At 42.8% G+C, this 23,708-nt stretch overlaps 1 protein-coding gene and 1 long non-coding RNA gene across 2 annotated transcripts in view; one reads left to right on the top strand and one right to left on the bottom strand.

Moving 5' to 3' along the window:
• LOC143983852 (arachidonate 12-lipoxygenase, 12R-type-like) overlaps positions 1-23,708 on the top strand; it is a 225,244-nt gene that overhangs the window by 76,800 nt on the left and 124,736 nt on the right. The window contains exons 7-8 of the mRNA XM_077483951.1: positions 4,927-5,070; positions 5,564-5,767. Coding sequence (XP_077340077.1) covers positions 4,927-5,070; positions 5,564-5,767 — 348 coding nt within the window. The remainder of the gene's footprint in view (positions 1-4,926; positions 5,071-5,563; positions 5,768-23,708) is intronic.
• On the bottom strand, positions 909-16,475 carry LOC143983853 (uncharacterized). Its single transcript, XR_013274684.1, has 3 exons — positions 16,292-16,475; positions 5,687-5,835; positions 909-4,666 (listed from the first exon to the last, which is right to left on the bottom strand). It is a non-coding gene; the product is annotated as an uncharacterized LOC143983853 (long non-coding RNA).

Raw genomic sequence — 23,708 nt, 5'->3', positions numbered from 1 at the left:
CATCCTTACACTAGAGTCATTTTAGTTAGGAGGAACATCTGGTGTTAAGATAACAGTGGGCGGCACAGTGGGCGGCACAGTGGTGTAGTGGTTAGCACTCTCACCTAGCAGTAAGAAGGGTCACTGGTTCAAATCCCAACCATGACACTACCTGCCTGGAGTTTGCATGTTCTCCCTGTGCCTGCGTGGGTTTCCTCCGGGTCAGGGGCGGACTGACCATTCTGGCACTCGGTCACGGACCGAGGGCCCCATGCCACTAGGGGGCCCCATCAGACTGGCCAGCCTCGGTAAATGCAGGGACAGTATGTAAAAATCTGTGTTTTTTTTACATCTGTCCCTAAAATGTCCCATGCCGACATAATTTTGCTGTCAAAAAAAGGAAGCTATAGATGCCCCGCCTCTGTACTGCCTCCTCAGCCAATGGAAACAGTGTACACGCCCCCTTCCTCTCCGCGGCTCATTTGATTTCAGAGCAGGAGACTGCCAACAGCTGGAGGAGGGGACACAACGTTCAGTGTGGCAAGGGCTGCAACCTGCTGGAAGGTAAGCTTGCTGAGATGAACTGAGTGTCAGTGGCTTAACCTAGTGAGCAGGAGGGAGGGTGGATGTGTTTTTCCTCTAGCAGGGCTCTGAAGCTGTTAGATCGATTTTCTATGTGAGAAGTGCCATGCTTCTGGAGGAAGGAACTTCCTCCCCCAATCTCTGCTACCCTGCCTACTCATTACCTGCCCACCAGTACACAGGCACAGTCCCCTCCTCTACTGCATTACCACCTAAAGTGTCTGTGAGCTGCTGGGGCACTATAAGTCCCAGCATGCCTGGAGATGGTGGCAGCAGTGTGTTTTTTAGGCTGATTCGTTGGGTGAAAAGTGCTGGTGTCTATGTCTATATATATATATATATATATATATATATATATATATATATATATATATATATATATATGGGTGGTGCGTGTGTGTGTGTGTATATATATATATAATTTTTTTTATTATTAGATCTGGGCGATTTTTCTAAAAAAAAGAAAAAAATATCTGCAATTATAAAAAAAAAAAAAAAAACACGGTTTGAATCAAGGTGTTGTTTTTTTTTTTGTTGTTTTTTTATGGACACTGTGCCGGTCCTGAGGAGCTGCGGGCAGGAGTTTTTAGGCGAGGCTACGGCTTTGGCTTAGTCCACGATGCTTTCTTACATTTTTAATTGATTTGACCTCTCAGCTCGATTCAAGATTTAAATCGATTTTTTTTTTTTCCCCCAGCCCTAAAATATATATATGTGTGTGTGTTTATGGTGTGTGTCTGTGTGTCTATGTGTATACTGTGTGTCTATCAGTGGCGGTGCGTCCATAAGGGGCGCTTGGGCGCTGCCCCCACTCTCCTGGCACCTCTCTATCACCATAGATAGATTCATGCATTGCATGAATCTATCTATGGTTGCCGCTGACACCCCCTATTCAGATACCCGTCTCCTTTTCGGGCACGTGGATTACAGCGGTGGGTGTGTTTTTGGGAAGCACCTGATTAGAGCCTTAGGCTCTAATAGGCGCCCACAAAGGTGAACAGCAGGCTTCATGCTGGGCGTTCACTGTTCACTCAGCTGTGTGTGTGTGTGTTAGAAAAGCAAAGGAATTCACTTTTCTAACACTGAACCGCCTCTCAGCCAATCAGGTGCTCGGGTCTGTTACCTGTCACCTGATTGGCTGAAGCGTCAGGCACTGTGATTGGATGCCTGACAGAGGATGGAAGAAGACATCGAGGGGCGTGCAGGACACCGCCGCTGACCCGCTCCGAGACAGGTAAGTACGGGGCGATTCACATTAGCAGCAATTCATGGGCACAGTAGCAGCAATTGATTGGCACACTGGCAGCATTTGATGGGGCACAGTAGCGGTAATTGATGGGCACGCTGGCAGCATTTTATGGGGCACAGTGGCTGCATTTGATGGGCACAGTGGCTGCAATTGATGGGTTTTTTTTGTTTGTGTTTTTCAGTTTGTTTGTGCCCCCCCCTCATAAATTTTGAGCACCAGCCACCACTGGTGTCTATGTGTATATGTGTATATATGTATAATGTGCGTGTGTGTATATGTATACTGTATGTTTCATTTGTGCCTACTGCCACCAAACAGAAGTCGATCTAACAATCCTATGCCCCTGGAAAATCCACAGCCATTCGGAGGCAGCTGAATGGTGAACTGCTGAGCCTGGCCTCGGATCAGGCAGCAGGGCAGGTCTGGGTGCGTGCCGTGATTTGGCACACATCAAGTATGGCTTTTATTCACACGCCCCTGAGGCCAACCACAGCAGTTCACTATTTCGCTGGCTCTTAGCCCTTGTACACACGGTCGGAGAATCCGTCGGAATGTGTCCTATCGGACCGTGTTGTCGGATAATCCGACTGTGTGTGGTATGCATCGGACTGTTTCCATCGGAATATCCGTCGGACCAAATTTTCCAACTTGCCGGAAATATTTTCCGACAAACTGGTCCGATAGGACATAGTCCGATCATGTGTAGAGAATTCCTATTGGACAAAGTGCCACGCATGCTCAGATCAAATTCCTAGACCAAAGTTATTGGCTACTAGCCTGAACGTAGTCCCATCGTAACGAAATTACGTCATTACATTCTGAAAGATCTGATTTTTTGACAAATTTGTCCGACCGTGTGTATGCAACAGTTTTGGACAAGATCCGATGGACAAAATCCGACGGATTTGGTTGTCGGAATCTCCGACCGTGTGTACAAGGGCTAAGACTCACTTGCACAGTTCAGAGATGGAACAGTGGATTTTTTTTTCTAATTTAAAGGCCTTTAAATTAAGGTGTAAAGGTGTGTGTAAGGGGACACTGATAGAAGGTGACACACTGGGGGGGGGGGGGGCTCTGCCATAAGTTAAGACTCTGTGGACTGTGATATATAGGGAGAATGTTAGGACTATGGTGTAAGGTAGGGCTGATGTGAGCGTGGCGTTCATCCTGACTGTACTTGTTGTTTTGTATGTTACTTACTCCTGGCATGGCGGCCACCTGAGAGCCTGGGGGCCCCATAATCTTCTATTGCCCGGGGGCCCCATGAGTTGTCAGTCCGCCCCTGCTCCGGGTACTCTGGTTTCCTCCCACAAACCAAAGACATGCAGGTAGGTTAATTGGCTTCTGTCCAAAATTGGCCCTAGTATATGAATGGGGATCTTGGATTGTGGGCTAGGGACCAATGTGAGTGTGTAATGTACAGGGATAGGGACAATTGTAGACACTCACTCAGGTTGAACTGGATGGACTGGTGTCTTTATTCAACCTTACTTACTATGAAACTATGAAACAGTACATTTTCCTAAAGTTATATAGACAAGTTAGGAATCTTTTGAACAAAAGGTTTGTTGGGCAGACTGATTTAGAATGATTTTGCTGCAGACACAACATGATACATTGAGGGAAGCTGCCACAGCTTCGCACAAAGATACACATCTGATTCAATCTTCATCTTAAGAGTATATTATATTATTGATGTTATGTTTACATGCTACATTTTGATATTGTTCTTGTAATATTTTGCTATTTTATTATTAAATCAATTTGAGTTTTTACACAAGAACTGAACTGACTTTCCTCATCAATATAATTTACAGAATATCGATATTAAAGCGGGAGTCCACCGGGACTCTGCGTTTTTTTTTATTTTTAAAAGCCAGCAGCTACAAATACTGCAGCTGCTGACTTTTAAAATAGTGACACTTACCTGTCCAGCGCGCCCGCAATGTCAGCACCCGAAGCCGATCTCTAGATCGACACTCGAGTGCTGCCGCCACCATCTTGGGTATGGGAATCAGGAAATGGAGCCTTTCGGCTTCATTTCCCGGTTCCCTACTGCGCATGCGCGAGCCGCGCTGCGCAATGAGGACGGTCCCCGCTGCCTCTGGGATCTGTGTGTTTCCCAGCAGGCAGCGGGGCACTTGCGGGAAGGGGCGGGCACTTGCGGAAAGGGGCGTAAGTTACGCCCCTTTCCGCAGAGAGCTATCCCTGAAGTGGGTGCAGTTACCTGGATTATCCAGGTAACTGCACCCCCCTCCCCCCTGAAAGGTGCCGATTGTGGCACCGGAGGGGGGGAGGGTTCCGATGAGCGGAAGGTCCACTTTAGGGTGGACCTCCGCTTTAATACCATAATAATGGTATTTTAACACCCACTCCCTTGGCTGAGGAGCAATGCCACGCATTAATGGTCTCAGGATGCTTTTCTGTTGGCATGACACAGGACTGATGGCGGCGCTCACCTCTTCTTCTCCGGGCAAGGTTTTTGCCAGATGCCCCAAACAATCGGAAAGGGGATTCATCAGGGAAAATTACTTTGCCCAGATCCTTAGCAGTACAATCCTTGTATCTTTTGCAGAATATCAGTCTGTCCCTGATGTTTTTCCTGGAGCGAAGTGGCTTCTTTGCTGCCCTTCTTGATGTCAGTCCATCCTCCAAAATTCTTCGCCTCACTATGCATGCAGATGTACTCACACCTGCTTGCTGCCATTTCTGAGCAATCTCTGCACTGGTGGGCCCCAATCCCGCAGCTCAATCAACTGTAGGTGATGGTTGTGGGGCTTGTTGGACTTTCTTGGGTGCCCTGAAGCTTTCTTCACAAATGCAGTATAAATGCTTTTTATGGGATTAGATTCATTTCTATGGCAAAGAGAGAATTCATCTGATCACTCTTCATAACATTATGGAGTATATGCAAGTACCCATCATAAAAACGGAGTCAGCAGATTTTGTGAAAAATCAATATTTGTATCATTCTCAAAACTTTTGGCCACAGCTGTACACATGTTCTCAGTGGTTTGGTCCTATTTAACAAAACAAACACATGCTTTTGTGCACAAGTAGACTAAATGAATTAATTAATTCAATGCTGATCAGATTTCATAATTGCTACCTTTCAGAATGGTCATATTTTGCTGGCAGATTATGAAGTTCTACATGGTGTTCCTGCTAATACTATCAATGGAAGAAAACAATACATTGCAGCCCCTATGTGCCTACTGTGGAAAAATCCTCAGGATCAGATTGTTCCAATTGCTATCCAGGTAATTTAACGTATGTATGTATGTTCACAAATGCATTTCTGAAATCAGCAGTTGTAAAGGCTTATTTTTTTCCTGAAAAATAAACATGGTATACTTACCTGATCTATGTAATGGTATTGTGTAGAGTGGCCCAGCTGAATACTGTGCCATTGAATACAGTCAGAAGACTAAATTTCAGTGATACCAGACTCACCCTTCATCTACCTTTTACCCAGGTTGCTCTGTTTCAGGCCTCCCCTCTTCCCATGTTTTTTTAGTTCCAGGCTCCCCTTTTTCCCAGGCCAGACTGTCCATTCAAATAAACTAGCATGCTTTGTAAGCACCTAAGAGGAAAAATCAGCATGACTGACCTTTGTTAGGGAAAAAGTTTTCAGAGGTAGTGATGCCTGAGCTATTATAAAAGTCTTTCAATCCAATATATGGATAAATTAACCAACATTAAAATATTTTTGATCACATGTTATGGCCACTAAATAAATCTTTTGTATTCCAGTTATCTCAGACCCCTGGAGAAAATGTTCCAATCTTCCTGCCCAGTGACTCTGAATATGATTGGGTTTTGGCCAAGATCTGGGTGCGCAGTGCTGACTACCATGCTCATGAAGTTGACACTCACCTTCTCCGTACCCATCTCTTAGCCGAGGTTTTCTTAATAGCAACTACCAGGCAACTTCCAATTGGGCACCCAGTGTATAAGGTGAGTAAAAAGTCTGAAATAATTATTTTATGGAGATTGACTGGATATTGTGCTGTTCTCCAGAAGAGCTGTTGGCAAAAGAGTCATAGTTAATATGTTGGCAGATCGTCTAATCTGGGTGTCAACATTTTGATAGTAGGCTCCAATAACTTGCATTGCGTATAAGTAAAGCAAATTTGTTTTGGTATATATTTTGTTATAATACTACCACCTCAACAGGAATGTTTGCATTTATTACATATACAGTATATCACAAAAGTGAGTACACCCCTCACATTTTTGTATTTTTTTTATATCTTTTCATGTGACAACACTGAAGAAAGGGACAGCAAATTAACACTGTTGCACAAGCTGTATACTCACTACTTTATATTGTAGCAGTGTCATTTCTTCAGTGTTGTCACATGAAAAGATATAATAAAAATATTTACAAAAAATGTGAGGGGTGTAATCACTTTTGTGAGATACTGTATGCATATATATATATATGTGTATATATATATATATATATATATATATATATATATATATATATATATATATATATATATATATACACACACACACACAAAACAATTTTTAAAAACAATTCCAAGTAATCATGCTTTCGTCATATCATCCATCTATGACAGGGGAATAGTTTGCTTTCCTGAAAGGCATTTTTGTATGATTTCTAAAAAAAAAATAAGGGAGCTGACGGCCATATTATGTAGCAACATACTTGTTAAGGAATCTTTGCAAACGGGGAAGCTTTGGAAGTGCACTAGTACCCCCGTCTCCAGGCAACAAACAAGGGTTCAGAGATAACCTTTTGACCTCAACTGAACTGATAACTCTGGGCAGTGGCTCACTTGTAGTACTTGGTTTTGCTGTGCTATCTGGTGTTTCCCTTAAGTCCATCACTGCCCAATATGGTAACATGAATATGAAATCAACATCTTCCCTGCTAGCCCACAGCAGCTCTTGTGACAAAGACTCCAAACTCTCTTCATCAGATATGTCAGACAAAGAATCTAGCTAAGAGTCTTACAGCTCTTTTGCAAGCATAAAGCGCAACAAAGAAAGCAGAGCCTATTTTCACTGTAAAAGTGTCCCAATGAGCTCTACTTTTTAATAGTGTGTGATCTTGAAAAGAGCACAATAAAACAGAGTAGGCCCATGAAATCAGACCCCTGTGAGCGGTAGCCTGCAGGATCTAGCAAGGAGCTAGATATAGCTAAGGGGAGCATTTGTCCTTGCGTCTACATTGCATGTCAAAGTTGGAGATATTGATAAAATTGTTTGTGTTAACAAGAACTCCGCACACAGCTGCTCATACCCCTTTAGGGTACTAACACTATATAGTTTGTGAAAGTACCAGACCCCTTGCTGTCTCCATGAGGAAAATCCCTGTAGTTCACATAGTTCAGGATAATTAGGAATAAACTCCATAGGGCCTTTAATAGACAATGCCTCCTTAGCTGCCCGCCAGACTCTCCTAAGCAGATCTACCATTGGAGAGGAGCAGAGAATGCTCAGGAGTTCCATTTCCAAATGAGAATCAGCTGTCAATTTAGGGTTGGACTAAGACCTACATTTTCTCCAAGTCCCCATCCAGAAAATTGTTGCAATTGAGACACCAGGAAATGCATTTTGGAATGTGGAACCGCCAGTCCCCCCCCATCCCTACCATATTGCAGGGTACTCAAGCTAGCCCGGGCCTGTTTCTTCCTCATGATAAGATAACGAAATTGTGAATCAATACGTTTAAACCATTGATTAGATATCCACATAGGGGAGTTATGAAAAATAGATGTGAGCTATTTACTCATTCCAAAACTGATAATGATAGTTTACATCAACTTTGACACTTATTCCTTTGTTTATCAAATAGGGCGGTTAAATTGAGTTTTAAATATTCAGACGGGTTCGGCAATACCACCACTCCCACATACTTGAACGAAGAAGCTACCAAAATCTTGAAGGCACCGGCAGGAAGGGGTGAAACTATTGGGTTGAGAGGCATAAGAATAGATTTTGACCAGTTTATGATAAATCCAGAAAATTCACCAAATCTAGTAATAGTTTCCATAAATTTTTCTAGAGAACCCCCAGTGTCTCCCAGATACAACAGCACATCATCAGCATAAAGGGATACTTTGTCCTCCAACTGACCCCTGTGAAAACCTACAATATCAGGGTTCTCACAAATCATAATAACCAAGGGTTCCACCACTAAGGCGAATAAAAGAGGGGATAACGGACACCCTTGTCGAGTGCCCCTATGTGGGGAGGAGAGGGAGCCATTATTATGAAATCGAGCTCGAGGCACGGAGTAGAGGACCTGTACCCAGTTTATAAAGTTGTCTCCCAGTTCAACGATGAGATCTTCTTCACAAACTGTCATATATCAGATAAGACCAGAACTGTGTGGACTGCAAAAGAGGAAACCCAAATGTGTATAAGTGAAATATAATGATTTATTAAGGGAAGTGAATAATATAAATACAACAAACAAGTGCAATAAATCAACCAACAGAGACCCCCAAATAACAGACAGATATGTGTACAATAAATGGGAAATACCAGGATCATAAACGATAGCCAGGCCAGGGTCATGCACAGAGGATCAGTAGATAAACAAAGGGCAGTCCAAAATCAGAGACACAAGCCAGGCCAAGGTCATACATGGGGAGATCAGCAGATGGGGTAAGGAACACAGGACAGGAAGAGGGTGGACGGATCAGACTGCAGGGCAGGGGTGATGGTAACAGGTGGGACAGGGTAGGGACCAGGACAGGGAAACAGGTTCAGGGCACAGGAACAGGTTCAGAATGGGGCTCAGGATCACAAGCAGCAGGTCAGGGCACAAGGACAATACCAAGGCAAACATGTGAGTGCTTGCCAGCTATTTATAGGCCTGTAATTGGCCTCAAGTGACACCTGATTGCAAGAGGTGCAGTCTGCTCCATACTGCCAGGATCCATCCGCTGGTGGATGCCAGTACTGCAGCCCAAAGATGATATAACATCAGCTGGGAAAAGCTCTCCTGACAGTTTCAAACTGCCAGGAGACACCTGCTGGTGGACCTCAGTACTGCACACCAAAAGACAGATATTATCAGGGGATGGAACATTTCCTGACAGTACACCCCTCAAAGGAGCGGCCTCTGGACGCTCCAACTAGCTGCTGCTGGGACAAGTCCATGGCATCAAGCTGGGCACCAGGCAGAGTCACATTAAGCTGGATATGAAGACAGTCTAAAGTATTAAACCAGATGATGGGCAGCTCAAGCTGGGCAGCAGGCAAAGACATAACAGGCTTAGCAGCAGGCACATCAAACTGGATGGCAGGCTTCGGGTCGTCGGGTTGGGCGGCAGGCTCCGGGTCGTTGGCAGGGTCCGGATTGTCGGGCTGGGTGGCAGTCAACTTGAACTGGGCAACAGGCACATCAGGCTGGGCAGCTGGCACAGGCACATCAAGCTGGGCAGCAGGCACAGTCACATCAAGCTGGGCAGAGGGCACTGCAAGCTGGGCAGTGGGCATGGGTACCACAAACTGGGCAGCGGGAATGGGCTCCTCAAGCTGGACAGCGGGCTCTTCAAGCTGGGCAGTGGGCACATGCACTTCAGGCTGGGCAGTGGGCACAGGAACTTCAGGCTGGGCAGCGGGCACTTCAGGCTGGGCAGCGGACACATCAGGCTGGGAAGCTGGCAAGGGCACATTAGGCCGGGAAGCAGACAGAGGCACATCAGGCTGGGAAGCTGGCACATCAGGCTGGGAAGCTGGCAGGAACACCTCAGACTGGGAAGCAGACAGGGACACCTCAGACTGGGAAGCAGACAGGAACACCTCAGACTGGGAAGCAGACAGGAACACATAAGGCTGGGAAGCTGACAGAGGCACACCAGGCTGGGAAGCTGGCACACCAGGCTGGGAAGCTGGCACATCAGGCTGGGAAGCTGGCACATCAGGCTGGGAAGCAGACAGAGGCACATCAGGCTGGGAAGCTGGCACATCAGGCTGGGAAGCAGACAGAGGCACATCAGGCTGGGAAGCTGGCACATCAGGCTGGGAAGCTGACAGAGGCACATCAGGCTGGGAAGCTGGCAGAGGCACATCAGGCTGGGAAGCTGGCAGAGGCACATCAGGCTGGGAAGCTGGCAGAGGCACATCAGGCTGGGAAGCTGGCAGAGGCACATCAGGCTGGGCAGCAGACAGGAACACCTCTGGCTGGAAGGCCGGGACATCAGACTGGAAGGCCGGCAGTGGGACATCAGACTGGAAGGCCGGGACATCAGACTGAAAGGCTGGGACGTCACGCTGGACAGCAGGCATTGGGACGTCAGGCTGGAGAGCAGGCACTGGGACATCAGGCTGGACAGCAGGCACATCAGACTGGGGCACAGGAACTTCAGGCGGAGACACTGGCTGGATAGCAGGCAGATGTTTGGCAGAATCAGGTGGGTTATCAGGTTCAGCTGGCATGCACACAGACTGGAGCAGGTTGGTTGGTGTGGAGGCAGGTTGTGTTACTGGCAGGATCAAATGGGTAGGAAAGAACTTCTGTCACTTTTTAGATTTAGCTACTGAAGTCCTGTAGGTAGCTGCAGATCTATAGGTAGGGAATGAAGCAGACTGGGGAGAAGGGTTGGAATATGGCAGGGAAGAGGTAACAGGGGCTGGGGGAAGTTCTTGAGGGATAGTAGGCCAGGGGAAAGAGGCAGTTGGATTAAAGGCAGGGTATGTGCAGCAGGAAGAAACAGGGTATTGATATTTGGTGGGGAGTAGAGTATATTGGGCTGAAACTGAGGTTGCCATAGGTGATGGAGGAAGAGACTCTTGGGCCAGCAGGTGTTTGGTATCAGAGATGGTTTGTTGTGGGCTGGTTGTGGCTGATTGCAAAATACCAGACCATGCTAAAAGTAGTGGTTATACAAACTGCTGGTTGCATACTGCCTGTCTGACAAGGGATTATACGGAATCAACACATTCTATTATCATCTGTTGGGAACAGCCTGTGTAATGCTCAAAAAAGTAAGGGGAATCATCTTCCAGAAGCGATACCAGTGATGTGACCTGATTAATACTGAAAGGGGGAGGAAATCATCCTGGCCCCCTGGGATGCAGGGTAGGGCCAGCTCTGTGCATATTTGAATTAATGGCTGAACATCCCCAAACAGCATACAGCCCTGATCAACCCAGGAGTGAGCTAAACGAATGGTTTCCAACAGCTGATCACTGGTCCACCCTTTCAGTGTCTGGCGGAGATATTCATTACTCTCAGACGCCAGCAAAGCATAATAACAAATAACCTCTAAATTAATTTCAGTAAGCAACCTGAACCAAGATGGTTCCTCTGTGTAGCCACTTCTGGTCAGGGATGGCGTTGGTATTCTGTCATATATCAGATAAGACCAGAATTGTGTGGACTGCAACAGAGGAAACCTAAACAAGTATAAGTGAAATATAATGATTTATTAAGGGAAGTGAATAATATAAATACAACCACACAGTGCAATAAATCAACCAACAGAGACCCCCAAATAACAACAGACAGATATGTACAATAAATGGGAAATACCAGGATCATAAATGATAGCCAGGCCAGGGCCATGCACAGAGGATCAGTCGATAAACAAAGGGCAGTCCAGAATCAGAGACACAAGCCAGGCCAAGGTCATACACGGGGAGATCAGCAGATGGGGTAAGGAACACAGGACAGGAAGAGGATGAACGGATCAGACTGCAGAGCAGGGATGATGGTAACAGGTGGGACAGGGTAGGGACCAGGACAGGGAAACAGATTCAGGGCACAGGTTCAGAATCAGGCTCAGGATCACAAGGAGCAGGTCAGGGCACAAGCACAATACCAAGGCAAACATGTGAGTGCTTGCCAGCTATTTATAGGCCTGCAATTGGCCTCAAGTGACACCTGATTGCAGGAGGTGCAGTCTACTCCATACTACCAGGATAGATCCGCTGGTGGACGCCAGTACTGCAGCCCAAAGATGACATAACATCAGCAGGGAAAAGCTCTCCTGACAGTTCCAAACTGCCAGGAGACACCTGCTGGTGGACCTCAGTACTGCACGCCAAAAGACAGATATTATCAGCGGATGAAACATTTCCTGACACAAACATTGATTACAACACAAAAGGCAAAGTTTTCCTAGCAAATGGGAAAAGCATTACATCAGAAGTTAAAGGCCAGGGCTTCCTGAACTGCATTACGCCACAAGGAGACAAACACAGTATCCTTGTAAAGAAAGTGCTACATGTTCTAGAACTAGAAGACAGTCTTCTATCAGTGAAAAGTCTTGCAAACAACAGTCTCACAGTTAAGTTCCAGGGTGATGAATGCACAATTCACAATAATAAGCAATTCCTCACAAAGGGAAAACTGGATAATCACCACAGACCAGCAAGTAAATATAGTCTCTAATGACCTACACAGCAAATGTTTTCACTTATGGCACAGGCGGCCGGGGCAAAGAAGTTCAGAAGCTATACAGGACATTATAAACAAAGGCTTATCAGATTTGGCAATAGCAAGAGAGCCTTCTAGAGAGCAAGAGAGGCATTCTAGTAGGCTACAGTGAGCAAACTAAGGGTTACAAAATCCTACACCCAAAGACTGACAAAGTCATAATAAGCAATAATGTTTATTTTGATGCAAGCCCATCATCAGAAACATCAATGCACTGTACCAAATATTAAAAAACAGCAAGAAGTAATCCGATCCTAAATGGAGGATCAAATACTTCAGATGAGAATAGGGTAAACTAGTAGAACTAGGGTGTACCTAAGTGAATCTGTGTCTAAATTTATGAATGTGCACTATAATAGAGAAAATAAATAAGAGTAATACATACAGACAGTGCCTATATATGATCAATATATGCTCAAATAAATATATAATATGTCTGTACACAATCCAAACGGATAAAATCCAAAAGTGCCAAAAATAATGAACCCACGCGCTGGGAAATAAATACTAAAGTGCAAATGCTCAACGTGCAATGGCAAAGTGACAGTGCATATCACAGTTCATTCCGTAGCTGGTGCTAAGGTTATAAACAAAAAAAAAAACAATAAAAGAAAAACAATGTCCAACTCAAGCAAAATGAATCACTTTTAAAGTGCACAGTGTAACAGTCATCTGTATCCGGTATATAAGGTGCTTGGTGCTAATGCATATCATTCAATAAAGTGCTGTAGGTAGTGAAAATCCTGTGCAGTCCTACGTGGTGAGTATATGGGTGTCCCCTTACCTTACAGCTGTAAGGTTACAGCATAGATATATATAACTTGTAGGGTCCTTTGTAGTCTTTATCTTCCTATTAAGGTCCTCCAGATCCTGGTTGGCGTTTTCACCTTGCTTGTTACAGGCGGTATGTGGTCCCCTTTAAGAGTGGTCTAGGGCTGCTCAGGATGGGAGGTCTCACCACAGTATAGCATGGAAAGGTTAGAGCACAGAGGATGGATGCCTCATTGTGTAGTAATTTAAAATTAATATTTATTGATCTGGGGGACCTTAATAGGAAGATAAAGACTACCAAGGACCCTACAAGTTATATATATATCTATGCTGTAACCTTACAGCTGTAAGGTAAGGGGACACCCATATACTCACCTCACAGGACTGCACAGGATTTTCACTACCTACGGAACTTTACTGAATGATATGCATTAGCACCAAGCGCCTTATATACCGGATACAGATGATTGTTACACTGTGCACTTTAAAAGTGATTCATTTTGCTTGAGTTGGACATTGTTTTTTCGTTTGTTTATAACCTTAGAACCAGCTACGGAATGAACTGTGATATGCACTATTGTCACTTTACCATTGCACGTTGAGCATTTGCACTTTAGTATTTATTTCTCAGCACGTGGGTTCATTATTATTGGCACTTTTGGATTTTATCCGTTTGGATTGTGTACAGACATATTATATATTTATTTGAGCATATATTGATCATATATATAGGCACTGTCTGAATGTATTACTCTTATTTATTTTCTCTATTATAGTGCACATTCATAAATTAGACACAGATTCACTTAGGTACACCCTAGTTCTACTCGTATACCCTATTCTCATCTGAAGTATCTGATCCTCCATTTAGGATCGGATTACTTCTTGCTGTTTTTTAATATTTGGTACAGCACACCACTACCCTTTTATTGTTTACTTTTTGTGGGTTCAGACATTTCCCCCAGTGTGTGCAGCGGTACACCCAATAGGAGTTTGGTGATTGGCGCAGGAATACCCCCCTCATTTTATTATCAATCACTGAAAGCTGTGAAGTGAATATGCCAAACAAACCAGAAGAAAAGGTTGACCAAAGTGAGCCTGTGCAGGAGTCAGAACAAGAGGTGGAACTCACAATACCTAAACAAAGTTCCCCACCAGATCCTGCTGAACTGCCTGAAGTCAGAAGATCAACTCAGACTACAAAGGGGATATCACCCCGCCAGCTGTCATACACGGTCAAAACACACAGCATACTTGAACCAACATCCTGGGAAGAAATAGAAAAACTGCCAAAACATGAAGCCAATAAATGGAGAAAAGCAGCAGAAGAATTAAAGTCACTTCAAGAAAATAAAACCTTGTCACTCACAGAGCTCCCTCCTAACCGCAAAACTATAGGAAGTAAGTGGACTTTCAAAGTAAAGTCAGATGCAGAAGGGAATATCCTCAAATACAAAGCCAGACTAGTTGCCAAGGGTTACTCCCAGAAATTCGGTGAAGATTACGATGAAACATTCGCTCCCGTCGTAAAACACTCCCCCATCAGAGCGCTTCTAAGCACTGCAGCCAGGAAGGACATGCAAGTGAAACACCAAGACGTTAAAACTGCTTTCCTATATGGAGACATTAAGGAAGACCTTTACATGGAGCAACCACCAGGGTTTGCGCAAGGAGACAATCTGCAATGATGTGGAGTGAGAAAGTGAACAAAGTATTTACCATAGAGGGATTCTCAAGAAGTAAAGCAGACCCCTGTCTCAACTTCAGGAATCAAGAAGACAAATGGCTTTACATCCTTATCTTTGTTGATGACATTATAACCTGTTTAGAACAATAAGAGGATTACAATCAGATAGTTCATAAGTTGAAAGAACATTTTGAAATCAAAGAGCTAGGGAATTAGCTACCATCTAGGAATCCAAATAGAGAGAGAAGCTAATGGAAGTTATCTTCTCAACCAATCTCAGAAAATCTCAGAAATTTTGGAACAATTCCATAAGCAAAATAAATGTGAATCAATAAATGTTGCGCTGTGCTCTAAATAAATAAATCGGGTGGGTTAATATAACCAATCATATTTAGTGCAATAATCACTTAATCCAATATAGCAAAATATGACAATAATTATGCTGATATAATATATCTTCCCAGTAAGTGCAATATTGTGCTAATAATTTCCAAGTACAGAAGTGTCTGTCCTTTGTGAATTTAAATATATATAAGTCCATGTGAGTTTGCTCCAAACATAAATAGTTGTGCCACTGCTCTCGTGTTCCCCACTTTTGGTGTTATCCTCACCTAGGGGTGTGACCTCACAATTAAGGTCGGTCAATATGAGCTGCTGAGCCCCTCCTGGGCTCTTTCATGGGTAAATCTCCAGGCTCTTGTGCGGATCCTTTCGCATGGCCCCCTTAGATGCCCCCTTCAATCTATTAATCCGGCTGATCAGAATAGCACGAGCATGTAATTTGAATGCTTCCCACACCGCCCCCGCCGTTGCCGTGCCCCTATTGACCTCAAAAAAATATTGCCATTCCCCCGCCAGGTCCCCCCCTCCTCCCCCAACGTTGTCAGCCAAAAGGGGTTAAGGCACCAATAACGGGGCCCCACCTGAGGTGCCAGGCGAATAGCCGCCCAGCAGGGGGCATGGTCCGAGAGGGACCTAATGTGGTACCCCGCGTCCTCCACCCACGAGAGGAGGACATCAGACACGAGGATATAATCAATCCGGGACATAGTGGTGTGTGTGGCTGAGGAACAGGAAAATACAGTGGCATCTGGGTTCCTATAACGCCATACCTCAGTCAATGAGAACTCATTGAGAGTGCGGCCCAGCCTAGATTCTGTCGGGGTGGCTGGGTCCACATCACCTCGCAGTCTGTCCCTGCGTGGGTTTAGAGTCATGTTAAAGTCCCCAAGCCATATGGCTGGGGTACCCGGGTATTGGGCCATGTATGTCAGTCCCTCCGTGACCAGGCATGCAGAGTACGGGGGCGGTATGTAAAGGGCTATAATAAGGTATTGCCTGCCATAGATATTACACTGTATAAAAACATATCGGCCCTGTGGGTCTGTCCGCAGGGAGATCAGGCTAAAATGCAACGTCTTAGCCACGAGAACTGAGACACCACGGGAGTAGGGAGAATGAGTTGCGTGATATGACCAGCTTGTGCGGATCCTTTCAATGGATATCCTTGGTGCATGCATTTAAGAAACAAACTACATAGTGCTTATATCATAAAAAAATCCCTTCTGTTTATTTAAAATACAATAGATGTACTCACACTTTGTAGGAGCTTACAGCGGATCAATCTATATAGTGCAGACACTGTAAATTTCCAAATGAAGCCACACAGCCGTTTGTGTGTTCACAGCTCCTCACTGAGCTAGCAATATGCTATAGCACTATGTAGCTTGCTATACCAAGCTCCCTGAGGAAGACACATGATCCCTGTGTCGACACACATAGGGAAGGGGAGAGAATGGTGTACGCTGTAAGCAGCAGCAGCTCAGCGAGGAGCTGTGAACGCACAAATGCCTGTATGGCTTCATTTGGGAATTTACAGTGTCTGCACTATAGATTGGTGTGCTGTAAGTACCTACAAAGTGTGAGTACATCTATTGTATTTTAAATAAACAGAAGTGATTTTGTTGACGGCATAAGCACTATGTAGCTTGTTTCTTAATTGCATGCCCTGAGGATACCTATTGAAGGGATCAGCACAGGAGCCTGTAGATTTACCCATTAAAGAGCCCAGGGGTGGCTCAGCAGCGCATATTGACCAAACTAAACTTAATTGTGAGGTCACACTCCCTGAGGTGAGGATAACACCAAAACGGGGGTGGGGGTGGCATAACTATTAATGTTTGGAGCACATTCATATGGACTTATATATTAAAGAAATCTGAAATGGAAGGACAGACACTTAGGGCCTTGTTAATGATTAGCACAATATTGCACTTACTGGGAAGATATATTATATTACTATATCAGTATAATTATTGCCATATTTGTCTATATTGGATTAAGTGATTTTTGCACAATTTATGATTTGGTTATATTAACCCACCGGATTGATTGATTTAGAGCACAGCACACTATTTATTAATTTACATTTATTTTGCAGTTTACATGGGGTTGTGAACAGTGTTAGCAGCTGGCTATATATATTTTTCATCACCAGAAGTCTTAAGTGAACATGCAGGGTAGCTCGCAAGGCTTACTTACTCCTTAATTTCATATGCAAGATGCAAAGGAAGTGAAAACTAAAGAGCAAAGAAGCAGAAAACTTGCTACCCAAGAATGACATGCATCGCAGGGCAATCGGTAAGCTGCTATATGTTGCTACTGTGACAAGACCAGACATAGCCGCAGCAGTGGGCATACTATGTCTCAGCTCCCTGACAGTGTGACTGGAATGCTGTAAAAAGAGTGATGCAATACCTCAAAGGAACAATTCAGAAGTTATGGTTACCAACAATATCAAATTGGATATGTAGATCCTGATTGGGCCTGTAACTGCACAGACCACAAATCCACAAGTGGATTCATCTTCCAGTATGGGGAAGGAACCATAAGTTGGGCTAATTGAAAGCAAGCAACTGTTGCTCTATCTTCAACTGAAGCAGAGTACATTGCAGCAGCAAATGTGAGTCAAGAAGTAATATTGATGGATCAACTTTTTGTGGACATTGGGATAGGCATATCAAAACCAATTCCCATTTTTGAAGACAACCAGGGATATATAAAACGTACGCAATCAGAAAGGGTCAATCCTAGGACCAAACACATCGACATCAAGTATCACCTACTGAGGGACAATAAAGAGCAAGGTGTTATTGTTATTAAATATTGTTTATCAGAGGAGATGACTGCCGATGCACTCACCAAGCCTCTGTTGAAGGAATGTCATAGTTATTTCCTGAAAAGCTGAATAAAATTTGACAAAGCACATGCTGTTGGGAAGGGGTTTTGGAAAGAATAGCATGGTTGCTAATAAACTGACAATACTGTATGCATGATACCTATCTATGCAGCAGGTGGTGCTGTGTATTATAGTGTGTAGTTCATGTATTCTATGATATAAGGTACCGTATATACTCGAGTATAGGCCGACCCGAATATAAGCCGAGGCCCCCAATTTACCCCCAAAAAAACTGGCAAACTTATTGACTCGTGTATAAGCCGAGGGTGAGACATGCCTGTCCATCCCTGTGTGTGTGTCCGTCCATCCCTGTGTGTCCGTCCATCCCTGTGTGTCCGTCCATCCCTGTGTGTCCGTCCATCCATCCCTGTGTGTGTGTGTGTCCATCCATCCATCCATCCCTGTGTGTGTGTGTCTCCATCCATCCATCCATCCATCCCTGTGTGTGTCTCCATCCATCCATCCATCCATCCCTGTGTGTGTGTGTCTCCATCCATCCATCCATCCCTGTGTGTGTGTGTATCCATCCATCCCTGTGTGTGTGTGTCTCCATCCATCCATCCATCCGTGTGTGTGTGTGTCTCCATCCGTGTGTGTCTCCATCCGTGTGTGTGTGTGTGTGTGTGTGTGTGTGTGTGTGTGTGTGTATTGTCAGGGCTGGGCTCAGTATATATAATTTCACCCTCAGAGTATTATTTATTTTTATTTCCTAGAAGGTTTCATCATTCAGTTGTTGCCTGTGGCATTCTTATTCAAGTCTTCTGTAAATTAAAGACAATAAAATGTGTTTTCTGACATAGTTATGATGTTTCATATAAAGATATGAGGCTCAGACCTTCCCACTAAATCTTCGCAAATAAAAGTACAAGGGTGTATTTTCTACAGTGAGATGACCTGTGACTGCACAATGTTCCAGTGATTAAAAGCAACTTCTGCAGAGGACTCAGAGAACCTTTGATGAGAACAAATAGCAATCAGAAAAGCAGCTGGAAGAAAATCTTGAGGTTACTCTAAGTGAAGACATAAGAGTTTTAACAAAAGGTGTGTACAAGCACAAATAAAGCACTTACAAAGCATCAACACTTGGCTGGAAAAAAAAAACTTTTAAATGAGCAACTAGCTATGGGAATGGAGTGTGTCCAGCCTACCTGTGTCCCGAGCCTTTGTCCCGAGCCTCCGTCCCGTGTCGTGCCTTGCCTTCGTCCCGTCCCGTCCCGTCCCGTCCCGTCCCGTGCCGTGCCTTGCCTTGCCTCCGTCCCGTGCCCTCTTCGTCGGCGGCCATTGTAAAATTCAAAAGCCGCGCCTCCTCCTTCGCCTGTGATAGGCGGAACACTGAATTTCCCAGCAGCCTGTGTTCCGCCTATCACGGACGTCGTATCATCCTCGTCCGTAGTACGAGGATGAGACGATGCCCGTGATAGGCGGAACACAGGCTGCTGGGAAATTCAGTGTTCCGCCTATCACAGGCGAAGGCGGAGCCGGAGGCGCGGCTTTTGAATCATAGAATGGCCGCTGTCTGTCTGCTCGACACGCTGATCGAGCGGGCAGACAGCGATGACTCGAGTATAAGCCGAGGGGGGCACTTTCAGCCTCAAAAAAGAGGCTGAAAATCTCGGCTTATACTCGAGTATATACGGTAATCAGAGGAAGTACCATCCTTTATGTGTTGTGATAAAAATAGTATGTGGTGCTACCTAACTCAAAAAATAATTGACCATAAACTGAAAAATAAATAAAAAATACAACAATGAATGCTAGATATAAATAGGTGCAAAATAAGCAATGTGCAAACCATACAATAAATGTGCAATGTTCAAACCATACAGTAGATGTGCAACAATTAATAATGTGCAAAAATCGCATAAAGTGCAATTAGCAACCCACTTCAGGGTATGCAGTGCAATAATCAAAATAGGTGCAATCCAAATAAAAAACACAAGGGAAGTAAAAGTACATGTAATGCAGCAAATATGTGACCTTGATGACAAAAGTACAGTTCAAAAAAATGAGAACTCAGGCAGTGAAAGTCCAAACAATATCCATGCAGTGAAATCAGGATGTAGAAGACCACCAAAGCTGTGACATTCCACCAACATTCAACACTTCAGTGCTCTGTGCACCCCTTGTTTCCCCCCAGCCTCTCACCTCAAATCAAGACCACTAAGGGACACATGAAGCTGTAAATACACTGATGACACTCCAAATCCTCCTTTGTTCCTCGTATGATCAGCTCATTAGTGTAAGCAATACCATCAGTGGTAATCATATATAGAATGAGAAAAGGGGGGGCTCCAATAGTGTAGTATCTAAAAACAACTTTAATTAAATAAATACACACTTACATGTAAAAAATAACAATCCCGGGTATACAAACAGGCAAACTTCCGGTCTCGGCCGTGACCGGAAGTGACGATCGTGACACCTAGCTCCTCCCTGACGCGTTGCGTCACATCCACGTGACTTTATCAAAGGGTCAAGGAGTCAGGTGTCGGCGGAGCTTTTATATGGTAAGTGCTGTTGTCATAACAACGGTAAACAACAGTGCATCCATAAATGAACAACCATCTTCATATAACAGCATATAGAACAAATCTTCTCAAATACTTGCATATTATAATAAAATACCATCATCATTATAAATAACTTCATGACTTTTAAAAATAGAAAATAAATATAAACACCTGTAGAAATAGAGACATCTGGTGGCTATATATATCATTACAACTCTTCCATATAGGAACAATCTAATCTGTTAAAATAATCAAGGACTACTCATTGTGGCCATCTCGTGGTTCAAAAAATTATTATATCACTACCACATCAATAGCTCTTAATATATCTAAATAATACTAGTCACTCAATATAGCCATCTAGTGGATAAAATAGAGAATGGCTAAGTGCTCATTAGGCTCAAATAATATAAATACTGAATGTTCCTTAATGGGGCCATCTAGTGGACAAAAAGAGTAGTGTAATTAAATACTAACGATTCTAAAAAATGTCACACTCTCTAATCCTAACTCAGGCCCATACTAAGTACTATAAAAATTCTAATTAAAAACACCAACCATCTGACAGATTCCAACTTATCTACAAAATATATATTTTTTTAATTATTTTTATATAAAAGAGAGTTCTAATAATTGGAAATAAAACAGTTAAGATCAAACTCTACATTGTGTCCTGAAGGTGCTAACGTACATAATTCATGAATCCATCGGGATTCAGCCTGACTAATTCTAATGATTTTATTATCACCCCTCCAATGCAGTTTGTTTTTGAATGTCACATATTACTAATGATGAGGGGTCCTTTTTGTGAAATTTTGCATAATGTCTTGACAAACTATGCTTGTCAAAACCCTTTTTGATGTTTTGAATGTGCTCTCTTAGTCTCTTCCACAATTCTCTTTTTGTTCTTCCCACATATTGAATGTGGCAAGGACATTCTAGGAGATATACTACACCCTCACTCCGACGTGCAATAAAATCATCTATTGCATATTCTTTTTTCGTTATTGTGGAAAAAAGGTCGATTTTTTTATTCTTTTATTTTCTTTTGTGTGTCGGCACGCGTAGCATTTTTTACAGGGATAAAATCCTTTTCCCTCAAAAAAGGAAATTTCGGGTTTTTCTGGTAAAATACTTCTGAGATGATGATCTGTTCTAATGATTTCCCAATGTTTTCTTATAATTTTTTCTATTTGTTTATACTGGATATTAAAATCCATAATAATGGATACCATGTCTTGCTTCTCCGAGTTTTGGATATTATCCTGTATTAATTTTTCCCTGTCTAACTGTGCTACACTATTTATTTTATCTTTAATAAACTGTGCTTGGTAGTCTTTTTGTATAAATCTATCTCTGACCAGTTTTGCCTGTTGGAGAAATACAGATTCATTGGAACAGTTGTGTCTTAATCTAATAATCTGACCTCTCGGTATATTTTCCAACCACCTATGATGGTGGCAGCTGTCAAGAGGTAGATAATAGACATGTGCATTTCGCTTCATTACGAATTCAAAATTCAGACGAATTTTCATTATTTGGACATTCAGATGCATCCGAATTACCGAATTACAATGCTAACTGAATTAGAACAAAATTCAAATCGAATTAGAAAAAAAATTTAATTTGAAAACAATTCAAATCAAATTCAAAAACAATTCTAGTCAAATCGAATTGGAAAACAATTCGAATCGAATTCGAATAAAAATTGAAAAAATATAAATCGATTATTAAAAAAAGAATACAGTAAAATAGAATATAAAATAATAACACAATAGAATGAAAATAAAAGAATAGTAAAGAACAGAATAGAATTTAATAGAATGTAATAAAATAAAATAGAAGAATATGACCTTCTTCTGAAATTATAATTTTGAATAGCATAAATTCAAATTCAAGAATAGATTTGAAAATAACTCAAAACAATGGAAATTAAAATAATATATATTATATTTTATTATAGTCTATTCTTAGTCTATTCTTTTCTATTATTTTATATTCTAATATTTTCTATTCGAATTTGATCCAAATTTTTATACTAAATTAGAATTTCAGAAGATGGTTTTATATATATATATATATATATATATATATATATATATATATATATATATATATATATATATATATATATATAAATATATCTATAACCATCTTATGAAATTCGAATTTCCTATAGAATGAATTAGAATAGAAAAGATTTGAATAGAAGAGAATAGACTAGAAAAACAATTGAACAGAATAGTATAAAATATTATTTTATTCTATTCCAATCACTGAGCCCAAGCCTTATTCTTCAAGGGGGAAACCCTAATCCCAACTCTAACCCTAACTCCAAATTGTGGATTGTCCACTTGCCACATCACCTGCCACAAGGGGTGTATTGTCCACTTGCCACAAGTTGTGTATTGTCGACTTGCCACGACACCTGCCACAAGTGCCACGACACCTTCCATGAGTGCCCCGTGACCGGCCACGAGTGCCACGTGACTGGCCACAAGTGCCACGTAACCTGCCATGTGACCAAGTTGTGAGTTGTCCACTTGCCACATCACCTGCCACAAGTTGTGTATTGTCCACTTGCCACGTCACCTGCCACAAGTTGTGTATTGTCCACTTTCCACGACACCTGCCACGAGTGCCACGTGACCGGCCACGAGTGCCACGTGACCGGCCACGAGTGCCACGTGACCTGCCATGAGTTGTGGATTGTCCACTTGCCATGTCACCTGCCACAAGTTGGGGGTTCCTAGCACCAAGTGACCCCGAGATATGGGCAATATGCCAAGTACTTTTCTGCAGCAGAGAATGACATTTTGCGACCCGACTTTGGGGCCACGTATCTCGGGGCCACTTATAGCTAGAAACCCCAAATTTGGTATGCAAAGACAGTAGAAATTTGGAGTTTCTAGCACCAAGTGACCCCAAGGTATGGGGCCCCAAAATGAGAAGTTGATGTGACAGATGTATATAAGTAAGTAACTAGCAATCTTCCAAAATTTCTAATTCAAATAGAAGAGATTAGAACAGAATAGAAAAAAATATAATTTAATAGAATAAAATAGAAAGAATATACAACCATCTTCTGAAATTTGAATTTCGAATAGATTAAATGTGAATTTCGCATAGTATGAATTCAAATTTTTAAATTAATTAATTTTAAATTTGGATAGAAAAGATTATAATAAAATAGAGAATAGACTAGAAAAACAACAGAACAGAATAGAATAGAATAGAATATATTCTATTTTATTCTATTCTTTTCT

The sequence above is a fragment of the Lithobates pipiens genome, unplaced genomic scaffold (genome assembly GCF_037356315.1).
Source record: "Lithobates pipiens isolate NorthernLeopardFrog02 unplaced genomic scaffold, aLitPip1_a1.2 Scaffold_16, whole genome shotgun sequence".
NCBI lineage: Eukaryota > Metazoa > Chordata > Amphibia > Anura > Ranidae > Lithobates > Lithobates pipiens.
Note: the sequence above shows the minus strand (reverse complement) of the source record. Positions and strands in the feature narration are given on the sequence as shown.